Source organism: Trichosurus vulpecula, chromosome 1, assembly GCF_011100635.1.
Source record: "Trichosurus vulpecula isolate mTriVul1 chromosome 1, mTriVul1.pri, whole genome shotgun sequence".
Classification (NCBI taxonomy): domain Eukaryota; kingdom Metazoa; phylum Chordata; class Mammalia; order Diprotodontia; family Phalangeridae; genus Trichosurus; species Trichosurus vulpecula.
The window spans coordinates 491,568,125-491,590,077 of record NC_050573.1 but is presented as its reverse complement, the minus strand read 5'-3'; the positions used below and the strand labels follow the sequence as shown (position 1 = coordinate 491,590,077).

General features: G+C 38.9%; 2 protein-coding genes and 1 pseudogene across 2 annotated transcripts; all 3 read right to left on the bottom strand.

Annotated features, from left to right (window-relative positions):
* Positions 1-5,028: 5,028 nt before the first annotated feature.
* Positions 5,029-5,594, bottom strand: LOC118835278 (annotated as a pseudogene).
* Positions 5,595-11,682: 6,088 nt separating this feature from the next.
* On the bottom strand, positions 11,683-12,234 carry LOC118833559 (interferon tau-2-like). The gene has a single exon (XM_036740923.1). The coding sequence runs from the start codon at positions 12,232-12,234 to the stop codon at positions 11,683-11,685; it is 552 nt and encodes a 183-aa protein (XP_036596818.1).
* A 7,208-nt stretch (positions 12,235-19,442) lies between these two features.
* LOC118836153 (interferon beta-like) lies at positions 19,443-20,033 on the bottom strand. The gene has a single exon (XM_036743517.1). The coding sequence runs from the start codon at positions 20,007-20,009 to the stop codon at positions 19,443-19,445; it is 567 nt and encodes a 188-aa protein (XP_036599412.1). The 5' UTR covers positions 20,010-20,033.
* Between the last annotated feature and the right edge of the window lie 1,920 nt (positions 20,034-21,953).

Sequence of the window (21,953 nt, the reverse complement as noted above, 5' to 3'; positions counted from 1 at the left end):
GAATTAAGTATTGTGTGTTGTATCTCCCCAGCACCTAGCACACTGTAGTGCAAAGGTAGTAGTTACAGAGTCTCATCAGCATTAACTATGAAATAGCTCTTTCCACCTGCCCATTCTTTTCATCCCCATTGAACCCACCAAAATTCAGGTCCTCATCTACTTTTGCCTATGGAGTTGTAATAATTGCATTCATATTAATAAGTTACATTTATGCAGAAATTTAAGGCTTTCAAAATGCTTCCTGCAAACTCTTGTGAACACACAATCAACTCATATTATTTTGATTTTATTGATGAAAACCTGAGGTTCTTAGAGATTTAAGTGACTTTCCTAAAAATATTCAGGTAATGAGCATTCTAGTTTACTTTTGGTCCAAATCTGACTCCTTTAGTCCCATCCTGCCATCTCGTACTTCATTTTAGTTGAGTGTCTCTGCAATGCTTTCCTCTACATTTCCATCTCCTGGGATCTTACTTGTTCAGTGCCCAACTTAGGTGTGACCTCCTCTATGACATTTTCTCTGTCTCCTTTCTTCCATTGTACCTGGCCTATAATAGGCAGCTCTGTGTGTGTGTGTGAGTGTGTGTGTGTGTGTGTGTGTGTGTGTGTGTGTGTATCAAAACCTAAGAGCATGCTGTGATTGAATATTAGGTTTTTGAACTGAAATATTGAACTGAAATGATTTCTAAGGTACTTTCCCCTTCCAATCTTCTAGTATTTTATGATTCGTGACCTTTTTATAAGACAGAACCAAACTGGATCAAAAATAAGATAGGTATGACTATGTCTTCAATGAATAAAGGATGACTTTTAACAGTAGTTGGGCTCAATTTTTATTTTCTTTATATGGCAGAGTAAAAGTGGGCTATTTCAACTCCATAGATTTCCATTTGAAACTTGCTAACATGGAAAACATGGTTTTTTGAGGTAAATGCTACAGCCCTGTCATGTGATAGCTTAGATTGTAGTGGAGGACAGACTTGCCAATTTTTGTTTTCATTTAGAATCCACTGAATCTCCCTTGTTTGTTCTTTCTAGTCCTTGGGAAAACTTGGCTTGTGGCTTGTCTTGGCTTCAGTCTGCTTTCTGAGTTGCTGATGTTATTGCATTTCATTCTGCCAAGCTGAATTTCCACTTGTTCAGTGGGGAGACCAGTTCTTCTACTTCCATTTTCACCACATTTAATGCGTTTTCATTTTCCTTTTGATCCGTTTCATCACTTGCGCTTTTGAGGATTTTCTTTCTTGAGGGGGAACACTTGGTCAGAGAGGAAATCACTTTTTCTACTTCTGTTTTATCATGTTTCATGTGCTTCCAGTAGCCTCACTTTTTTTCAGGGGAAAGATTGGCTTTGGACTTGGAGGACCTGTGTTAAACCTGCCTCTATCACTTTCTTCCTAGGTGACCATGTGAAAGGCTGGCATTAGACTAGATGGCCTCAAAGGCACTTTTACAGCAATGTCCCCATAGCAGTTATTATATGATCTTTTGACATTATGCAAGCCTGGGGTAGCATGTAGGAACAGTAAAAGAGGTTCTAGATAATGGGAATGCAGTGAGGTGGCCCAGACCCAGAACCTTTACAGTTTTATTATGTTACCTTTCAAAATGGAACCCATTTTTACAACTAAGTAACTATTTAAAAACATTTATTGATATGCTTTACTCCTCTTTATTTCTGAATATGTGTGTATGTGTGTATCTATATATCTATCTGTTTCAGAAGGAAAAAAAAGTATTTCCTTCCCTTACCTTGGTGAGCTGTCTTTTGTAACATCTAGGTGGCACAATTGACAGAATGCTGGGCCTGGAGTCAGGAAGACCTGAGATCAGACTCTTGAAAGCTACGTGACCTTGAGCAAGTCACTTAACTTCTGTTTGCCTCAGTTTCTTCATTTGTAAAATGAGTATCATAATAGCATCTTCCTGTCAGGGTTGTTGTGAGGATGAAAATGAAATTATATGTCCCAAATGCTTAGCACAGTGCCTGGTATATAGTAGGTGCCATGTAAATGTGAGCTATTATCAGTATTTTATTATAAATAAGAAATAGAAAAAAGTGTACCAAGGTTAATCAATGCATTAACTGAGCCTGGTTCTATATGTAATATTCCGTACTCATATTCCTTGTTTCTCCAAAGGAGGAAGGAGAATTTTATATCTATCTATCTATCTATCTATCTGCCTGCACACACACAGATACATATGTACATATATGTTACAGAGTTTTAGGACAGACAAAAATACAAATTAAAAAAGGATAAAGTAAAGATGAAATAATATTTCATCCTAGAGATATTAGGGAGTCACTGGCATCTACTGATCAAGATAATGACATGGTCAGACTTGGGCTTGAGGAAAATGGATGTATTAGGTTGGGGCAAAACTGGAGGCAGAGAAACTAATTAGGAGTCTTTTACAGCAGTTTGAGCTAGAAGTAGCTGGATGAGTACAGTCAAGACATATATGTGAGATATTGGGATTCCTGAAATGATTTGATTTGGCAATTGGTTGGACATGAGGCATGGCAAAAAGTGAAGCATCAGAGTCAAGAATTAATATCAAAATTTGCAACATGGTGGGGAAGTTTAAAAGAGGCATGTATTTATAGTATTTGAAGGAGGAGGAGATAATGTAATCACAATCCATCCATTCCTGTTCACTCTTTCTTGGCCCACAAAAAGAAAACAAAGAAAAAGAAAATTGTGCATGTGGGCTTCCTCACTGATCATTGCTTTAGACACTGAGGAGGGTCTGCTGTAGTCAGGAAGTGATGGAAGTGAGGGGAGATAGAGGTTGAGGATGCTTTCATAGCTGCAGTGAGTGTCTTGGTCATGTCAGTAAGCCCTGAGAAGCCAATGCCCTCTGCATCCAAGGAAGGCAGAGGTGGGAAGGGAGAATGAGCATGGGAGAATGTTTAAGGATGTGGTGTCCTTTTGTTGGAAACAAGACCACCAGGAGACTAAGGTGAAATTCAAACAATCTTCCCACCCTACAAATGATCACATGTTCCTAGCTGGAAAAGTTAAGTCCCACCTAAGGTGACTTATTCTATGCGAGGCCAATGGTCTACAAAAATCAGTCCTTAGTTGATTGAAATGATGCTGCCATCTACTGGTTGAAGTTTTCATGTATTGCTGAGGGACTAGACAAATGTACTTGGGCCTTCAACTAAGATCTAAGGACCCTAAGCCAACTTCAGGGAGAAAACTTCCTGAATCAACAACATTCATCTTTTCATGTTAAAGATCTCATTGGTGGAATTCACTTAAGAATGGCTCATGTCAATGGATCTTATAGGTTTGTTTCTTTGTTTGTAACCCCCAAAGGTAAAACACTGTTAAAATTTAAATTTTTAAGGATAATTCTCAGTTATTATCTCTCATTCGTTCTTACATTCTCAGTTTCTAATTCCCTCATGTTGAACTTCCATTAACACAGTGTCTGGCTGAAACTTTTAGGAATACATTCTCAACTAGGCACTTTCTTACAAGAAGTCAATTCTGTTAAAAATTGAATTAATGTCTTTCATATTATATGAAGGCTAGATAAGTATCCCTGCAGGATTACAAATAGAATTAGATGCATTATTTTGTTTTGTTTTCCCCAGAAAATTAATATGTTTTCTTTTTTTAAGAAGAAAAAGAAATCAGCTGGCTTTGGGAAGTAAACTTAACTCACAGATTCAGGGCAGAGTTGGCTAAATTGAGTTGAATTTAAGTAGCAAGAGGATGATATCTACAATCCTCAACTCATAATTATTGTGGCATTGCCTTGGAAATACGTGGTTTTGAAAGTAACTGAATGGCACTGAATAGGTATTTTAACCCAGATTTCCCAAATGACCATGATGGTAACAGGACAGCAGGACAGGGCACATGTAGTGTGGTGAGCCCAAGTCTCTTTGCTGATGATTCATTGTGAAGATGGAATAGTTTCCTGATGCAGGTCAGGCATAAGTGGAATAGAGAGCCAGAACAGGAAGGCAGAAGTGACAGTGGGTGAGCTTGGTGAGACGATAACTCCAAGCCACCACATCTTCTCTCCCATGTGTGTCCAAGGAAGCCAATTGCTGTTAATGATCCAAGCTCTTCCCTTCTTGTTTCCCTGCCTCAGACACTGCAGGAGTAGAGGGGGTGGAGGAACATATTCTCTGAATTGAAATTTGATGAGGAAAGAGAAAAATACATAAAATCTGAAACTAGAAGGTTTTAAACTGAAAATTTATGAGAGGAAAAACGTCTCCACACAATCTAAAAGTGGATGTCATGGAATGTAATCAGCATGACACAGAGGGAAGAATGACAGTGAAGGAGCTACCTGCCTAAAGCCTCCCCTTTACTATAATAACCCTGTCTTTTCATGACATCTTGCACACATTAGAGATCCTTAAGGGTTGAACACTATTTTCACCTAGTAAAAACCAGGTGAGGGAAGGAGGAGGAGTGGTTGGGGAGGGGAGAGGGTTTCCCTCAAGTGTAAGCTCCTTGAGGGCAAGGACCATGGCTAATATTTTTAAATAAAGATATGCATTTTTAGACCTCTCTGAGCCTAAATATGGCAGGGAAAATCCAGAAAGAACTTCCTCTGACTTTGCTTTCTAAATTCTTGGCTCCTCTTTCTTTTTCTGAAAACCCAAAGCTAAAATGAAGAGCTCCAGGAAAAGGAGAAGGTTAACGGGTAACAAAGTTCTGAGGTAGAAAAAAAGATACAGAGGTATTATGCCTGCTGCACAATAGTTGGTAAACTAATATTTTTTAACTTAATGAAGAAATGAATTAAGTTGAAAAAGCAAGCAAACAGATAAAGTTCCAAAATAATTTATTGTCCAAATATAAAAAAATAAGTTAAATAGATCTCTTGAATAAATAAATAAATGTTTAAAAATAAAACTACAAAACTGTCCAATTTTCATTTCATATCAAATATGTTGGATGCCAACTGTTCCAAACAACAACAGTTGATGTCAGGAACACCTGTAACATTTGTACCTGTCGTCTAGTTTCTGAAGTGCACTCTTCAGGTCCTTCAATTTTTTAGACATTCTGTCCATTTGAAAAGGAAGATAAAATTCTTTCTGATTTCTTCCTGCACCCTCTTCCAGGCACAGCTGCAGTTCTCTTTGTTTTCCAGATAGTTCACTATGCCTTGATAATAATTGTTGAGATGGAAGATGCTCTCTTCACTCCCCCAGGTGCTATTGACCTGGTCCATCTCTTCCTCCAAAGCCATTTCCAGATGCACCATTTGCTGATAGATTCCACTGAGGAATGTCTCAGTGATGCTCTTATCCACAGCAGGGCTGGCATTTTTGCTGCTGAATAGTAGGAAGATATGCTGGAGCATCTCATGGATGACTATGGTCGCATTCTCCTTTTGGCATTGCTTAGGCTGTACAATCTCCCGAGGGATCTTGAAGTCCATTCTCTCCCATAGACATTCTGGAGGAATTTTTCCAATCATTTCATTCAGGAGACTCACACTCCTGTGATTGGTTCTTCTTTGGTGGAAGCGAAGTGAGTCATAGCCTTTAGAAGAGACAGCAGCAGAGAGGAGCAGAGAAGGGCCAGATGTAAGATGCTGCTGTTGGCCATAGTGAACTTGCGAAGAGCTGGCTGTGTAGATACTTCCAAGGTCTGTGATGTGAATGGCTTTCCTCCATGGGTATCAGCTATTTATTGAGATATGCCATCCATACTTTTCTTGATCATAGGAATTGCCCACTTTCCAGTTCTCATTTTCATTTTTGTTACGTCATCTATATTTTTTCTGCCATTGTGCTCTTTTCTCTTAGGGGCTTCGAAATTTATGTAGTTGTGCTGCTTTATACACAAGGAGCCCACAAAACCACAAGAGTTTTGTAGGTTTTCAGTGAGCATTTAATAACAGAGAAGGAACTAATTATCAGAATCAACTGTCTCTCCTCAATGAAAGCATCTATGACAAGGAGATCATCTATAATATAGAGTCTGTTAGTATAGTAAGGCTTACTTTTTTGTTTGGCTTCTTTCATAAAATAATTGGTTTGTAGCAATCTTCATTTTCATTCCTAGTTAATATCCAATTCACAGTGTTAGTTCAAAACAATTTGATTAAAGAGCAGCTGGAGGATAGAGCACCAGACCTGGGATCAGGTAGACCTGACTTCAAATTTGACCTCAGATAGTTTCTATTGAGGAGATCCTTGGCAAGTCACTAAGACTCTATCTGCCTCAGCTTCCTCATCTATAAAATAGTGATAATAGTAACACCTAAATGCCAGGATTGTTGTGAGTACAAACTAAGATAATATTTGTAAAACTCTTTGCAAACCTGAAAGGGCTAGATGAGTGCTAGCTATTTTAATAATAATAGATATTGTTTGTATTAAGAAAACTGTGGATCTTGACATGTGACCAGTCCATGCAATTTCTCTTACATATAACCATTTACCATCCAGGATTCTCCTTACTTGGCTATGAAATTCATTAAAGTTCTATTCCAATACCTCATCACTATGAGATGGGGTGTGGAGCAGATCTTGGGCTTCTGAAGATTACGTTAAGTAGGTCTCAAGCTCTATTCAGTCACACCAGGTTGCCAAGGGTTTGAATGAGTCCCAGAGACTTTATGTCTGGTCTATTCTTCAATAACCAATGTCAAGGAGGCACTTCACTAGGATGGCACCTGTCACCTTTTTACCTACAACTAGCCACACTTGTAGAGAGGCTGGTCAGTTCATTAGGGCTATCAGCTGCCATCTCCATCTTGAACTACAGATCAACTGCCCAGACTTCCTGATCATAGTAATGTCATGTCTCCATAGTGTTGCCAAGACTATCCTATGGGGGTTCGGGGAAATCATGAAATGCCTTTTGGAAATACCGCTCCTCTTTCCTTCCAAAACAGTAACTGGAGAAAAAGGAAATGAGGGTCAACAACTACTGACTTCCCATTAAGGAACATCCACTGCCTCACTGTGATTCCCAATCCCCTCTCTAAGTCAGCATTTCATGCTGATTTGTTGAATTAATTTACAGAGTGAATGTTGTGGATGTAATAGATGCAGAAAACCAAGTAGTGATTGTTTTAAAAATCACTAAAGTAACACTTCTTTCTACTGTATTTGTTAGTACAGCATATAGTGACAGAACCCAAATTATAGGATAGTGTGGTGAATATTTCCTCAAAAGCATTTTGGAGAGGAGAAGAAATGTGGAAAGAGATTTGCGGGATGGGACAAAGTAGTTTCTTCAATGCAACATACATTTATTAAACATCTATCAAATGCAAGACACTGTTGGAGATACGAAGACAAAAATAAAACAAGAAACAAATTCTATTGCGTATATGTATGTTTGAAAGATACAACGTATTCACAGATTTAAGAAATACAAAATATATGCAAAATAAAGCAAAAATAAGTTTTTCTTTTTACTTTTTGGAGAGGGGGAAGTTGATGATTTGCCCCCAGCTGGAGGAATTGGGAAAGGCATTTTATGGAAGGCAGCATCTGAGCTGAGCATTGAAGGGAAGTAAGCATTTAAATTCCCCCAGAACTCAAGTGTAAAGGCAGAGTAGCCCTTCTGCTCGTTTGATGAGATCCTATCTCCCTTCATATTCAATCTTCAATCACTTTCAAGGCAGCCTCAATTGTTGGGGACCAAACAGAATGTCCCAGTGTATTCAAGGCAAGGCACTAGGGCAACATCTAGCTCCATGCGAGTTGATCCCTGCTTCTGACAAAGTTCCATGTCCTATGATCACACCAGGTTGAAGTATGGGCCTCATTATATTGATCAGCAGTTCCCCTGGTTTTCCTTGCTCCCCTGGTCCTTCCTTTAAACTCATACTACCTCCTATTTCTTCCCTCTTAAGTTCTCCCCTATTGAAGTAGCATTCTGAGTCATCTCCTTGACAACAATTTACCACATACAGCCCATATGCCAAAATAATCTTCCTAGTACAATGCTCTAGTTTTGTCATTCTTCTCCTCCCAAACCTTTAATGGCTCCCTATTGCCATTAGGATAGAATATAAACTTATTATGCTTGCAATCACAGCCTTTAACAATCTGTCTCCAAACATCTGCCTTATTTGACATTGTTCCCATTCAAAGATTCTAGGCCAAACTATTCACCCATCCTCTCCTGTACTCTCTTACCTCTGTGCTGGCCTTGCTACCTGAATCTTTCCTTCACAGCTTTTCCTACTGAGTCCTTCTTTTGCTTCAAGGACCAGCTTAAGGGGTATCTCCTCTATGAAGCTTTCCTCAATCTCCTCTCTGCCATCATCTGGTGAAAAGGGATTTATTTTTCTTCAGATTTTTCTTGAATATTTTCTTTGCATCTCATCTTTCCCCCATAATATGACCCTTATCATAATTATTTGTGTAGATGTCCAATACTTCCTAATAAATGATATTGAAAAGAAAGCTTTGCACGGGCAGTGACTATATCACTTTTCACTTCTGTGTTCTGCGCATCTGACACCATTCTGTGCATTTAGGGATAGGGACTGGATCTCTGCTTTTGTTGTTATAGGGAACTCTAACAAGTGAGGAGGCTCTCTCTACCAGTGCAGACCAGCACTTTCTGTGTAACTGGTACTCTTAGAAAGTGCCTGGAGAACTGAGGAGTGAAGCTGCTTGCCCAGGATCATGCAGTCAGTATGTGTCACAGGGTGATTTAAACCCTGCCTTTGAGTTGAGCTCTCTACCCACCACTCCAAGCTGCCTGCTTTAGCAAATGATGAGACTTTAATAAACATTTGAATTGCATTGTTTCATTAAATCAATTCTTTATCCCTCTGGGATGTGAGTCATTAGTAAAACAGCCTGTAAGCAAGGGCACATAAAGATCTTTTCAAAAATTCACTTTAGGTGGGAAAAGATATCAACGGACTCACTGTGGGCTCATTGTGAATAAGATTTCAGATACTGTACGAACTTGATCCTCAATGAACAATAAGTATTAGAGAGGAATAAATAGAAATGGAGAAATATAAATTACAAAAATTAAAGCTGTTTGCTTACTGATGTATCTATGCGTTCTAACCCCTTTTCAGTATTCAAATGACAGCTTATATGGTGTTCCATAATTCAGCTAATGAACACACACTTAAATTGTTGAAGAAACCAAACTCTATCCCAATGTTTGGCTGCTTCGTTTTAGGAAACACTTAGCTAAGAAGCTGAAATGTTTAGGAAGCTAATTTCTTCTTTCTTAGTTTACTCATAACAGAAAGTGCCTCTTCCCTTGATTTTAACTCAGACAAATTCCTTGGTGGAATAACTATACTTTTTAATCTTAAAATTCTGACTCAATCCTTGAAAATAGCTCTTCAGGGCCAAGCTGGGGTTCTTACTTTGCAAGGAAGGCTCTGCCCACCTCATCTCCTACCCAAAACTCCTCTGTGGCTATTCCAGTTGCTGACCCAATAGGTTGAGGTATTCCAAACTGCAGAAGAGATATTCTTATTGAGGTACTATAGGAGTAAGGCAAAATTCATGTCCTCAGAGAGGACCATGAGTATGCCTGAATGGTTCAGAATCACGAAGTATAAGGAAATCTCTAGGTAGAAGGCAGAGGAAGTATAACATTTATTTAGACTCCAGAGGATCAGATTCAGGGACCAATGCCCCCAGTTTGAAATTGGGGCAATAGTGTTCTAAAACCATTAAGCCCACCTCACTGTAGTAACAAGGAAGTTATAACAACATATTATAACAAGGAACCAAGCCATACTTCCTCTGCTAAGGCTTTCCTATAAAAGGTCACTCAAAAATCCTAAGTCTCTGCCAAGCCTGGCACTCTCTGCTGCAGCTCTGCTGATTCCTACTTCCTTGATATCTGCAACTCTCTCTTGTTCAGCACTCTCCCGTCTGTACTCTCTCGATGCTGCCTCTCTGCTTCTGAATCCTGCTCCTCTCCACTCCACTGCTCCCAGTTCTGTTCTGTTGCTCCCAGTTCTGGCCTCTCTTTTTATACAGTCCTAGCCATCACCTGACTGACTGGAACTCAGAGCACCACTTAGTCACCCCCCTTAGGGCCCTGAGGGCATCATGCCCACATTGGCTTAGCACCTAGCAAGTAGTGGCTTGGGGCCTATTTACAAACAAAGATATAATCAGGTCTTCCCACCTAGGCTCACCTGAGCCCTCTTGAATGGGTGCAGAACATCTCTGATCATATTAATACTACAGGTGCTTAAAGATTGTTGGTAAAATATTAGTTATTAGTATTGTTTGAACATAACTTTATGTGACTAGAAATTTTCTAACCCAAAACTGACCTCAGAGACTGTCCAGGGAAGTCAGCATGCTTGTTTTGGGTCTGCCCACCCAGATCTTTTGGTCCACCCCAAATGCTTGTGTTTTGGCTTCATCCACATTTTATTGGATGTTTACACTTAGGTGCTGATATACAATAGGCCTCTGAGCTTCAGGGCAGGGAGTCATACCTTTTCTGGCTCCCTTCTTTGCTGAAATACTTAATAAAATTCTTTGTAAAAAACTTTGTTTAGATTTTGGTGTCTGATTTTGACCAACAAATCTGCTCAAGCATCTCACAAATACTTCTGGAATACTTTTTCCTTCAAAGTTCAATCTCAGTGCCTCCTCTTCTACACTCCCTCTCAGCTAAAGGTGATCTTTGCCTCAAAAATTTTATTGGACCACTTGTTTTTGATCCTCTATCTTTTTGCCTTGGTTTCATCACCTCTTGGATCACCTGTATTTGGGTCTATGTTGCGCACTCCCATTAGAATGAGGATTCTTTATTTTTTGTTTGTTTGTTTATTTTGGGCGCCTTAGAAAGGACAGTGAAGCCTCAGAATAAATTTTTTACAGTAAAGGAGAATGCCAAATTATAATTAGAGGTTAGAGAAAATAAAGATGTAATCTTTTTCCTATCCATGTCCAAGAACTTCCTGAAATTTATCCATACTAGATTAGGAAATGTTACATCAGACTATTAGCTTTCTGAGGGAAGTAACTGGCTAATTTTGTTGTTTCTGTGCTGCCTGCATCTCCTTCTGTGACTCATCTATAGTAAGTGCTTAATAAATGTTGCTTGAAGTGAATTCTTCACTAAAACTGTTATCTATTTCCTTGGGAATATCTAGTTAGGTTATTGATGAGAGTTTACTTAGTAAAAATAATGGGGCAAGAGGTTTTTAAAAAATTACATTTAATATAAAAATATGACATTATTAATACCATACAAATATATACTTTCCTCAATAAATAATAATGACCAGCATAAATAAATATCAATTATAAATATTATATAAATATAATACAATAAATATCAATGTCAATTATAAAACATTACAATTGTTCAGCAACTGAGCACAGATGAACCTTCTGTGTATTCTTAGGCCTTAGATTTTTACAAATGACAGCTAAAGTTATTTTAAAAACAATCCAATGAGTGGTGCAATGGATAGAACACCAGCCCTGGAGTCAGGAGGACCTAAGTTCAAATCCATCCTCAAACACTTGACACTTATTAGCTGCATTACGCTGGGCAAATCACTTAAGGCCTATTGCCTCAACAAAAAAAAGATAAAACAACCAGTGAATTCAGATGGCTTCCATTTGTTGCAGAAATGACAGTCCTTTTTAACTATCGAGTGCTGGGTTTCAGCAAAGAGGAAATTGGTCAAGGAGCTCAAGTCTACTGAGAGTTCATTTCTTTATTCTCACTCTGTGAGTTTTCTTGTGAGCTTGCTCATGAAGAGAAAGACCTTCCTGATCTCCACTCTCACGATTTCCCAGGCACAGTGACTGTATTCTTTATCTTGTAGGTATTGGCTTATCCCTTGGAAGTAGCTCTTCAGGGCCAGCCTGGGGTTCTCACTTCCCATGGAAGGTTCTTCCCACTCCACATCCTGCCCAACACACCTCTCTAGCTGTTCCAGCTGCTGATCCAGTGCACTGAGCAGTTGCATGAGCTGGGTCTGATTCCAGGCAGCAGGAGGGGCATTCTGGCTGAAGATGGTGAAGATCTGCTGGAGCATCTCATGAACAATGACTGTACCATTTTCCCTCTGGAGTTGGCTGCCTTCCATGACTTCCTTTGGGAAGTTGAAGCTGGTCCTGTCCTTCCAACATGGCCCCAGGGAAAATGTGCTCATTTGGTGCAGAAGTGAGAAGTCTTCCAGAAGCCCCTGAGTCAGGTCACAGCCCAGGGAGCAGAGGGTGCTGGAGCAGAGCAGCATCAGGGCAAGTGGAAACAAGGTCCAGGAGGTCATGGTGATACTGAAGATACTTTGGCTTTGGCTGAGCTGGGAGATCAGTGAGCCTTTGTCTCAGCTTCTTGGCTTCTCTGGCCTCTAAGGCCCTCTCTCTTAAATATTGCTGAGTGTAGTTTTCACTTCTTAGCATGGAATTTCCCTTTACTTTCTGCTTTCTTTTACCTAATTTCTACATGTTTTAGAAGATGCCACAAAAAATCATCATTTGCTTTATTTGTAAGAATGAAACCAAAGTCACCATTAGATATTTGCTGGATTAAGTTTTCTGTGTAAAGGGATTCCTCCTGGCAGTGTTGTATCGCCCCATCGCCTAGCACACTGTAGTGCAAAGGTAGTAGTTACAGAGTCTCATCAGCATTAACTATGAAATTGCTCTTTCCACCTGCCCATTCTTTTCATCCCCATTGTACCCACCAAAATTCAGGTTCTCATCTACTTTTGCCTATGGAGTTGTAATAGTTGCATTCATATTAAGAAGTTACATTTATGCAGAAATTTAAGACTTTCAAAATGCTTCCTGCAAACTCTTGTGAACACACAATCAATTCATATTATTTTGATTTTATTGATGAAAACCTAAGGTTCTCAGAGATATAAGCGACTTTCCTAAAAATACTCAGGTGATGAGCATTCTAGTTTACTTTTGGTCCAAATCTGACTCCTTTAGTCCCATCCTGCCATTTCCTACTTCATTTTAGTTGAGTGTCTCTGCAATGCTTTCCTCTACATTCCCATCTCCTGGCATCTTACTTGTTTAGTGCCCAACTTAGGTGTGACCTCCTCTATGACATTTTCTCTGTCTCCTTTCTTCCATTGTACCTGGCCTATAATAGGCAGCTCTGTGTGTGTGAGTGTGTATGAGTGTGTGTGTATGTATGTATCAAAACCTAAGAGCATGCTGTGATTGAATATTAAGCTTTTGAATTGAATTTTGAACTGAAATGATTCTAAGGTACTTTCCCCTTCCAACCTTCTAGTATTCTGTGATTCATGCCTGTCATATAAGACAGAACCAAACTGGATCAAAAATAAGATAGGTATGACTATATCTTCAATGAATCAAGGATGACTTTTAACCATAGTTGGGCTCAATTTTTATTTTCTTTATATGGCAGAGCAAAAGTGCACAATGTGAACTCCATAGATTTCGCTTTGACAATTGCTAACATGGAAAACAGGGTGTTATTGTTGTTGTGAGGTACCTGCTAAAGGCCTATCTTGAGGTGGCTTAGAATGTAGTAGAGGACAGACTTGACAATTTTTGTTTTCATTTAGAATCCACCGAATCTCCCTTGGTTTTACTTTCCAGTCCTTGGGAAAACTTGGCTTGTGGCTTGTCTTGGCTTCAGTCTGCATTCTGAGTTGCTGATGTCATTGCATTCTATTCTGCCAAGCTGAATTTCCACTTATTCAGTGGGGGGGACCAGTTCTTCTACTTCCATTTTCACCACATTTAATGCGTTTTCAGTTTCCTTTTGATCTGTTTCATCACTTGAGCTTTTGAGGATTTTCTTTCCGGACGGGGAACAGTTGGTTAGAGACAAAATCACTTTTTCTACCTCCATTTTATCGTGTTTAATGTGCTTGCCATAGTCTCACTGTGTTTCAGTGGAAAGAAGACTGGCTTTGGAGTTGGAGGACCTGTGTTAAACCTGCCTCTATCACTTTCTTCCTAGATGACCATGTAAAAGGCAGGTGTTGGACTAGATGTCCTCAAAGGTACTTTTATAGCAATGTCTCCGTAGCAGTGATGATCTTTTGATGTTATGCAAGCCTGGGGGTAGTATGTAGGAACAGTAAAAGAGGTTCTGGATAATGGGGATGCAGCGAGCTGACCCAGACCCAGAACCTTTAAAGTTTCATTATGTTGCCTTTCAAAATGGAAACCATTTTTACAACTAAGTAACTCTTTAAAGAAACAATTATTGATATGTTTTAATCCTCTTTATTTCTGAATACTCTGAGTGTGTATCTCTCTATCTATCTATGTATCTATCTATTTCTGAAGTAAAAAAGAAGTATTTCCTTCCCTTACCTTTGTTCGCTGTCCTTTGTAACAAAGGCATGTAGGTGGCACAATTGACAGAATGCTGGGCCTGGAGTCAGAAGACCTGAGATCAGACTCTTGAAAGCTACGTGACCTTGAGCAAGTCACTTAAACTCTGTCTACCTCAGTTTCTTCATTTGTAAATTGAGTATCATAATAGCATCTTCCTGCCAGGCTTGTTGTGAGGACAAAAATGAAATTATATGTCCAAAATGCTTAGCGCAGTGCCTAGTACACAGTAGGTGCCATGTAAATGCTACCTATTATCAGCATTTTATTATAAATAAGAAATAGAAAAAAAGTTTACCAAGGTCAATCAATGCTTTTACTGAGTCTGATTGTGTATGTGATATTCCATACTCATATTCCTTCTTTCTCCAAAGAAGGAGGAGAATTTTATATCTATCTATCTCTTTATCCCGATACACACATATATACATGCATATATGTTATAGAGTGCTAGGACAGACAAAAATACAGAAAAATAATAAAGTAAGGATGAAATAATATTTTATCCTGGCAACATTATGGAGTCCCTGGCATTTATCGATCAGTATAGTGACAAGGTCAGACATGGGCTTGAGGAAAAGGGATGGATTAGATTGGGGCAAGACTGGAGGCAGACAAATGAATTAAGAGTTTATTACAGTTTGGGCTAGAAGTAGTTGGATAAGTATGGTGTGAGAGATATTGTGATGCCATAAATTATTTGGTTTGGCAATTGGTGGGACATGTGCCATGGGGGAAAGCTACACGTTGGAGACATGGATTAAAACAAAAATTTTGAGCCTGGTGCGGAAGTTTAGAAAAGGGATGTGTTTGTAGGACTTTAGGGAGGAGGAGATAATATGATCACAATCCATCCATACCTGTCCACTCTTTCTCACCTCCCAAAAAAAGAAAGAGAAATAAAGAAAATTGCATGTGTGGTGTTGCAACAATTCGGCTAGCAGCTGCTATGGGGTGAAAAACCAACAGAAGCCCAGCAACAAGAAAACTGCAAGCCCAGGTTCTTTTCATCTGCTTTACTAAGTCAAGCAACTTTAAGGGGTGAACAATCTCACTTTAATCCAACATAAAAATATCATTCACTTAGCTCAGGGAAAATGTCAGCACCCTGAAATTCAGAGCAAATACAAACAGAGCAAATAAACACAAATCAACAGACAGATTTCTGTCTGACAAAATCACAATATACAGTTACCAGAGAAGCATCAACATCAAAGCCGGGAGCTCATAACAACGGTTGGCCTAGAGTCAACCACCACTGCTGCTGCAGCTCAGAGCTCCAAAAGAGAAAGCCAACCTCTGTGTCTATATATCTTGTACAGGGTCAAAGGTGAGTCACACATGCAACTCAACTACGTGACCTAAAATCATCACAAAAACACGACTTAAACCTACATGATCTAAAAGCCTCTGATGTCACAAACATGTCACTCAAACCCATGTAAACTAGGCTTTCCCTTGAGGCAAGGAGGTCATCAAGGACTCCTTATTTAACCAAGGAAACAAAGGTGAAACTCTTCAAGGGCACTTATTTGAATAAGTGCTAAGAGCCCATCTTGATTTCCAATACAGTGGGCTTCTTCATTGATCATTGCTTTAGACACTGAGGAGTGTCTTCTGTAGCCAAGTAGCGATGGAAGTGAGGTTAGAAAGCAGGTGAGGTTGCTTTCGTTGCTGCAGTGGGTGTCTTGATCATATCAATAAGCCCTGAGAAGCCAATGCCCTCTGCAAGGAGGGCAGAGGTGGGAAGGGAGAATGAGCATGGGGGAATATTCACGGGTATGGTATCCTTTTGTTGGAAACAAGACCACCAGGAGAATAGGGTGAAATTCAAACAATCTTTCCACCCTCCAAATGATCACATGTTCCTAGCTGGAAAAGTCAAGTCCCACCTGAGGTTACTTCTTCAATGTGAGGCCAATGTTCTACAAAAATCAGTCCTTAGTTGATTGAAATGTTGCTGCCACTTACTGGTTGAAGTTGTCATGTGTTGCTGAGAGAGTAGACAAATGTACTTGAGCTTTCAGCAAAGATCTGAGGACTCTAAGTCAACTTCAGTGAGAAAATTTCCTGAATAAACAATGTTCATCTAAAGATCTCATTGGGGGAAATCACTTAAGATTGGCTCACCTCAGTGGATTTTATAGGTTGTTTGTTTGTTTGTAACGCCCAAAGGTAAGACACTATTTAAATTCAAGCTTTTAAGGATAATTCTAAGTTATTATCTCTCATTCCTTCTTAAATTCTCAGGATGCAGTTCCCTCACTTTGAACTTCCATTAACACTGTGACTGGCTGAAACTTTTAGCAAGACATTCTAAACTAGGGACTTTCCTACAAGGATTCAATTCTTTTAAAAATTAAAGTAACGCTTTTCATCTTTCAGGAGGGCTAGATAACTATCCCTAGAATGCTACAAATAGAATTAGATGCATTATTTTGTTTTGTTTTGTTTTCCTCATGAAATTAATTTCTCTTCTTTTTTTATAAAGAAAAATTAATCAGCTGCTTTGGGAAGTAACCTTAACTCACAGATTCAGAGCAGAGTTGGCTAAATTGAGTTGAATTAAAGTAGAAAGAGGATGATATCTATAATCTTCAACTCATAATTCCTGTGGCATTGCCTTGGAAATACATGCTTCTGAAAGTAATTGAATGTCGCTGAGTAGGCATTTTAACCCAGAGTTCCCAAATGCCCATGAGGGTAACAGGACAGCAGGACAGGGCACAGTTAATGTGTGGGCATTCCAAGTCTCTTTGCTGATGATTCATTGTGAAGATGGAAGAGCTTCCTGATGCAGATCAGGCATAAGCGGGACAGCAAGCCAGAACAGACAGGCCGAAGTGACAGTGGGTGACCTTGGTGAGACACAAACCCCAGGCCACAACATCTTCTCTCCTGTGGATGTTTAAAGAGCTGAGGGAAGCCAATCACTACTAACTATCCAAACTCTACCCTTCTTTTTTTACATTTCTCAGAGAGGGAAGGTGTAGAGGGGGTGGATTAACCTATTCTTTGAACTGAAATTTGTTGAGGAAAGAGAAAAATACATAAAATCTAAAACTAGGAGATTTTAAACTGAAAATCTATGAGAGAGGAAAAAATGTCTCCACAAAATCTAAAACTGGATGCTATGGAAGGTAATCAGCATGACACAGAGGGAAGAATGACAGTGAAGGAGCTAGTTACCTAAAGCATCCCCTTTACTATAATAACCCTGTCTTTTCATGACATCTTGCAAACACTAGAGATCCTTAAGGGTTGGACTCTATTTTCACCTAGTAAAAACCAGGTGGGGGAAGAAGGAGGAGTGGTTGGCGAGGGAAGAGGGTTTCTGCCAACTGTAGGCTCCATGAGGGCAAGGACCATGCCTAATCTTTTTAAATAGAGATATGGATTTTAGAGCTCTCTGAGCCTAAATATGGCGGGGAGAATCCAGAAAGAACTTCCTTTGACTTTGCTTTCTAAATTATTAGCTCCTCTTCCTTTTTCTGAAAACTCAAAGATAAAATGAAGATCACCAGGAAAAGAGAAACTTAATGGCTAAGAAAGTTCTGAAGTTGAGAAAAGATATAGAGGCATTATGTTTACTGCACAATACTTGGTAAACTAAGATTTTTTTCATTTATTAAACATTTATTAAGCACTTACTACATATAGGATATTGTGTTCAGACTCGCTGTGAAGAGATTTCAATACCAAACAAAGGAATTTATATATCACCCTGGGGGTAATTAGAAGTCGTTATAGTTTCTTTGGTAGGGGGATAGGAGTAACATGGTCAGATTTGAGCTTTAAGAAAATGATTTTGGCAGCTGTGTGGAGTGAAGATTGGAGTGGGGATAAGATGTTTGAGGAAATACTACAATAGTTTCCATGAAAAAATGATGAGGTCTTGAATTAGAATGATGATTTTGTGAGTTTAGAGGAAGGAACATACGTAAGAGATATTATGGAAGTAGAAATGACAAGATTATCCCCCTACTAGGATTGTATTCTCTTTGAGAGCAGACACTGTTAGTTTTCTTTCTTTCTTTTTCAATCCCCATTTCACCTAACACCTTACACTCAATTCAATTCCATTTAACAGACATTTATAAAGGGACCACTATATTTAAAGACGGGATAAATGAAATAGTTCCTATCTTCAAGGAACTTAAATTATATTCTTTATAATAGGAATTAAATATTTATTGAATTGAATTAAGTAAAACTCATTGCTATATTAATTAATTAAGTAAAACTTGCTATAAAATATTAGGCCAATCACACAACCTCTATGATTCTCAGTTTCCTCCTCTGTAAAATAGGGATAATAATACTTTCGCTCTTAAAGAGATGTTGCAAGGAAAATACTTTGTAAAGCTTAAAGTGCTATACATATACATACATATATATATATATATATATATATATATATCAGTTGTTATTATTGGTGATAAAAACCTTCCAAGTGAAATTTTTTTTATTTTTATTTAGTTTTCAGCATTGATTTTCACAAGAGTTTGAATTACAAATTTTCTCCCCATTTCTACCCTCCCCCCCACTCCAAGATGGCGTATATTCTGGTTGCCCTGTTCCCCAGTCAGCCCTCCCTTGTGTCACCCCACTCCCCTCCCATCCCCTTTTCCCTTCCTTGCTTGTAGGGTAAGATAAATTTCTATGCCTCATTGCCTGTGTATCTTATTTTCTAGTTGCATGCTAAAACTTTTTTTTTGTTTTTGAACATCTGTTTTTAAAACTTTGAGTTCCAAATCCTCTCTCTTCTTCCCTTCCCACGCACCCTCCCTAAGAAGTCGAGCAATTCAACATAGGCCACATGCGTATCATTATGTATAACCCTTCCAGAATACTCATGTTGTGAAAGTAAACTTATATATTTTAACTTAATGAAGAAATGAATTAAGTTGAAAAAGCAAGCTAACACAAAAAGTTCCAAAATTATTTATTGTCCAAATGTAAAAAAAATGCATTAAATAGATCTCTTGAATAAATAAATATTTGAAAATAAAACTATAAAATTGTCCAGTTTTCATTTCAAGTCAAATATGTTGGATGCCAACTATTCCAAACCACAACAGTTGGTGTAAGAAACACCTGTAACATTTCTATGTGCTGTCAAGTTTCTGAAATGCATTCTCCAGGTCCTTCAGTTTTTGAGACATGCTGTCCATTTGAAAAGGAAGATAAAATTCTTTCGGATTTCTTCCTGCACCCTCTTCCAGGCACAGCGGCTGTACTCTTTGTTTTTTAGATAGTTCATTATTCCTTGATAATAACTATTGAGATGCAAGATGCTCTCTTCACTCTCCCAGGTACTATTGGCCTGGTCCATCTCTTCTTCCAAAGCCATTTCCAGATGCACCATTTGCTGATAGATTCCACTGAGGAATGTCTCAATGATGGTCTTATCCACACCAGGGCTGGCATTTTTGCTGCTGAATAGCAAGAATATATGCTGGAGCATCTCATGGATGACCATGGTCGCATTCTCCTTTTGGCATTGCTTAGGCTGTACAATCTCCTGGGGGATCTTGAAGTCCATTCTCTCCCGTAGACATGCTGGAATAATTTTTCCAATCATTTCATTCAGGAGACTCACACTCCTGTGATTGGTTCTTCTTTGGTGGAAGCGAAGGGAGTCATAGCCTTTAGAAGAGATAGCAGCAGAGAGGAGCAGGAGAAGGGCCAGCTGTAAGATGCTGCTGTTGGCCATAGTGAACTTGTGAGGAGCTGGCTGTGTAGATACTTCCAAGGTCTACGATGTGAATGGCTTTCCTCCATGGGTGTCAGCTATTTATTGAGATATGCCATCCATACTTTTCTTGATCACAGGAATTTCCCACTTTCCAGTTCTCATTTTCATTTTTGTTATGTCATCTACAATTTTTCTACCATTTTGCTCTTTTCTCTTAGGTACTTAGAAATTTATGTGGTTGTGGTGCTTTATACACAAGGAGACCACAAAACCACAAGAGTTTTGTAGGTTTTCAGTGAGCATTTAATAACAGAGAAGGAACTAATTATCAGAATCAACTGTCTCTCCTCAATGAAAGCATCTATGACAAGGAGATCATCTATAATATAGAGTATTTCTGTTAGTATAGTAAGGCTTACTTTTTTGTTTGTCTTATTCCATACAGCTATTGGTTTATAGCAATCTTCTTTTTTATTCCTAGTTAATATCCAATTGACACTGTTATCTCAAAACAATTTGATTAAAGAGCAGCTGGAGGATTGAGCACCAGACCTGGGATCAGGTAGACCTGACTTCAAATTTGGCCTCAGATACTTTCTATTGAGGTGATCCTTGGCAAGTCACTAAGCCCCTATCTGCCTCAGCTTCCTCATCTGTAAAATGGGGATGATAGTAACACCTACATGCCGGGATTGTTGTGAGGATAAACTAAGATGATATTTGCAAAACTCTTTGCAGACACGAAAGGGCTAGATGACTGCTAGCTATTTTACTAGTAATAATAGATATTGTTTGTATTAAGAAAGCTGTGAAAAGGGACAGGGTCAAGGGAGAAATTTGAATAAAGGGGGATAGGATAGGAAGGAGGGAAATATAGTTAGTCTTTCACAACAGGAGTATTGTGGAAGGGTTTTGCATAATGATATGCACGTGGCCTATGTTGGATTGCTTGCCTTCTTAGGGAGGCTGTGTGGGGAGGGGAGAGGGGAGAGAATTTGGAACTCAAAGTTTTAAAAAGAGATGTTAAAAAAATTTTTTTTGCATACAACTAGGAAATAAGATATCCAGATATGGGGCATAGAATTCTATCTTGCCATACAAGAAAGTAAGGGAAAAGGGGATGGGGGGGGAAGTGAGATGGCAGAAGGGAGGGCTGACTGGGGAACAGGGCAACCAGAATACATGCCATCTTGGAGTGTAGGGGAGGGTAGAAATGGGGAGAAAATTTGTAATTCAAACTCTTGTAGAAATCAATGCTGAAAACTAAAGATATTTAATAAATAAACAATGATTTTAAAATAAAGAAAAAAAAAAGAAAACTGTGGATCTTGACATGTGACTACTCCATGTAATTGTTTTACATATAACCATATACCATCAATGATTCTCCTTATTTGGCTATGAAATTCATTAAAGTTCTATTCTAATACCTCATCATTGTGAGATGGGGTGTGGAGCAGACCTTGGGTTCCTGAAGATTATGTTAAGTAGGTCTCAACCTCTATTCAGCCATTCTGAAGGGTATGAATAAGTCCCAGTGATTTTATGTCTGGTCTATTCTTCAATGACTGAGGTCAAGGGAGCTGTTCACTAGGATGGCATATATCACTTTTTTTACCTACAACTAGCCTCATCTGTAGAGAGGCTGGTCAATTCATTAGGACCATCAGCTGCCATCTCCATCTTGAACTATAGATGAACTGCCCAGTCTTCCTGATTATAGTCATGTCATGTCTCCATAGTGTTGACAAGACTATCCTATTTGGGGGGGGGGGTGGGAAATCATGAAATACCTTTTGGAAATAGCACTCCTCTTTCCTTCCAATCCAGTAACTGGAGAAAAAGGAAATGAGGGTCAACTACTACTGACTTTCCATTAAAGAACATATACTGCCTCACTGCAATTCCCAATCACCTCTCTAAGTCAGCACTTCATGTTTATTTGTTGAATTAATTTACAAA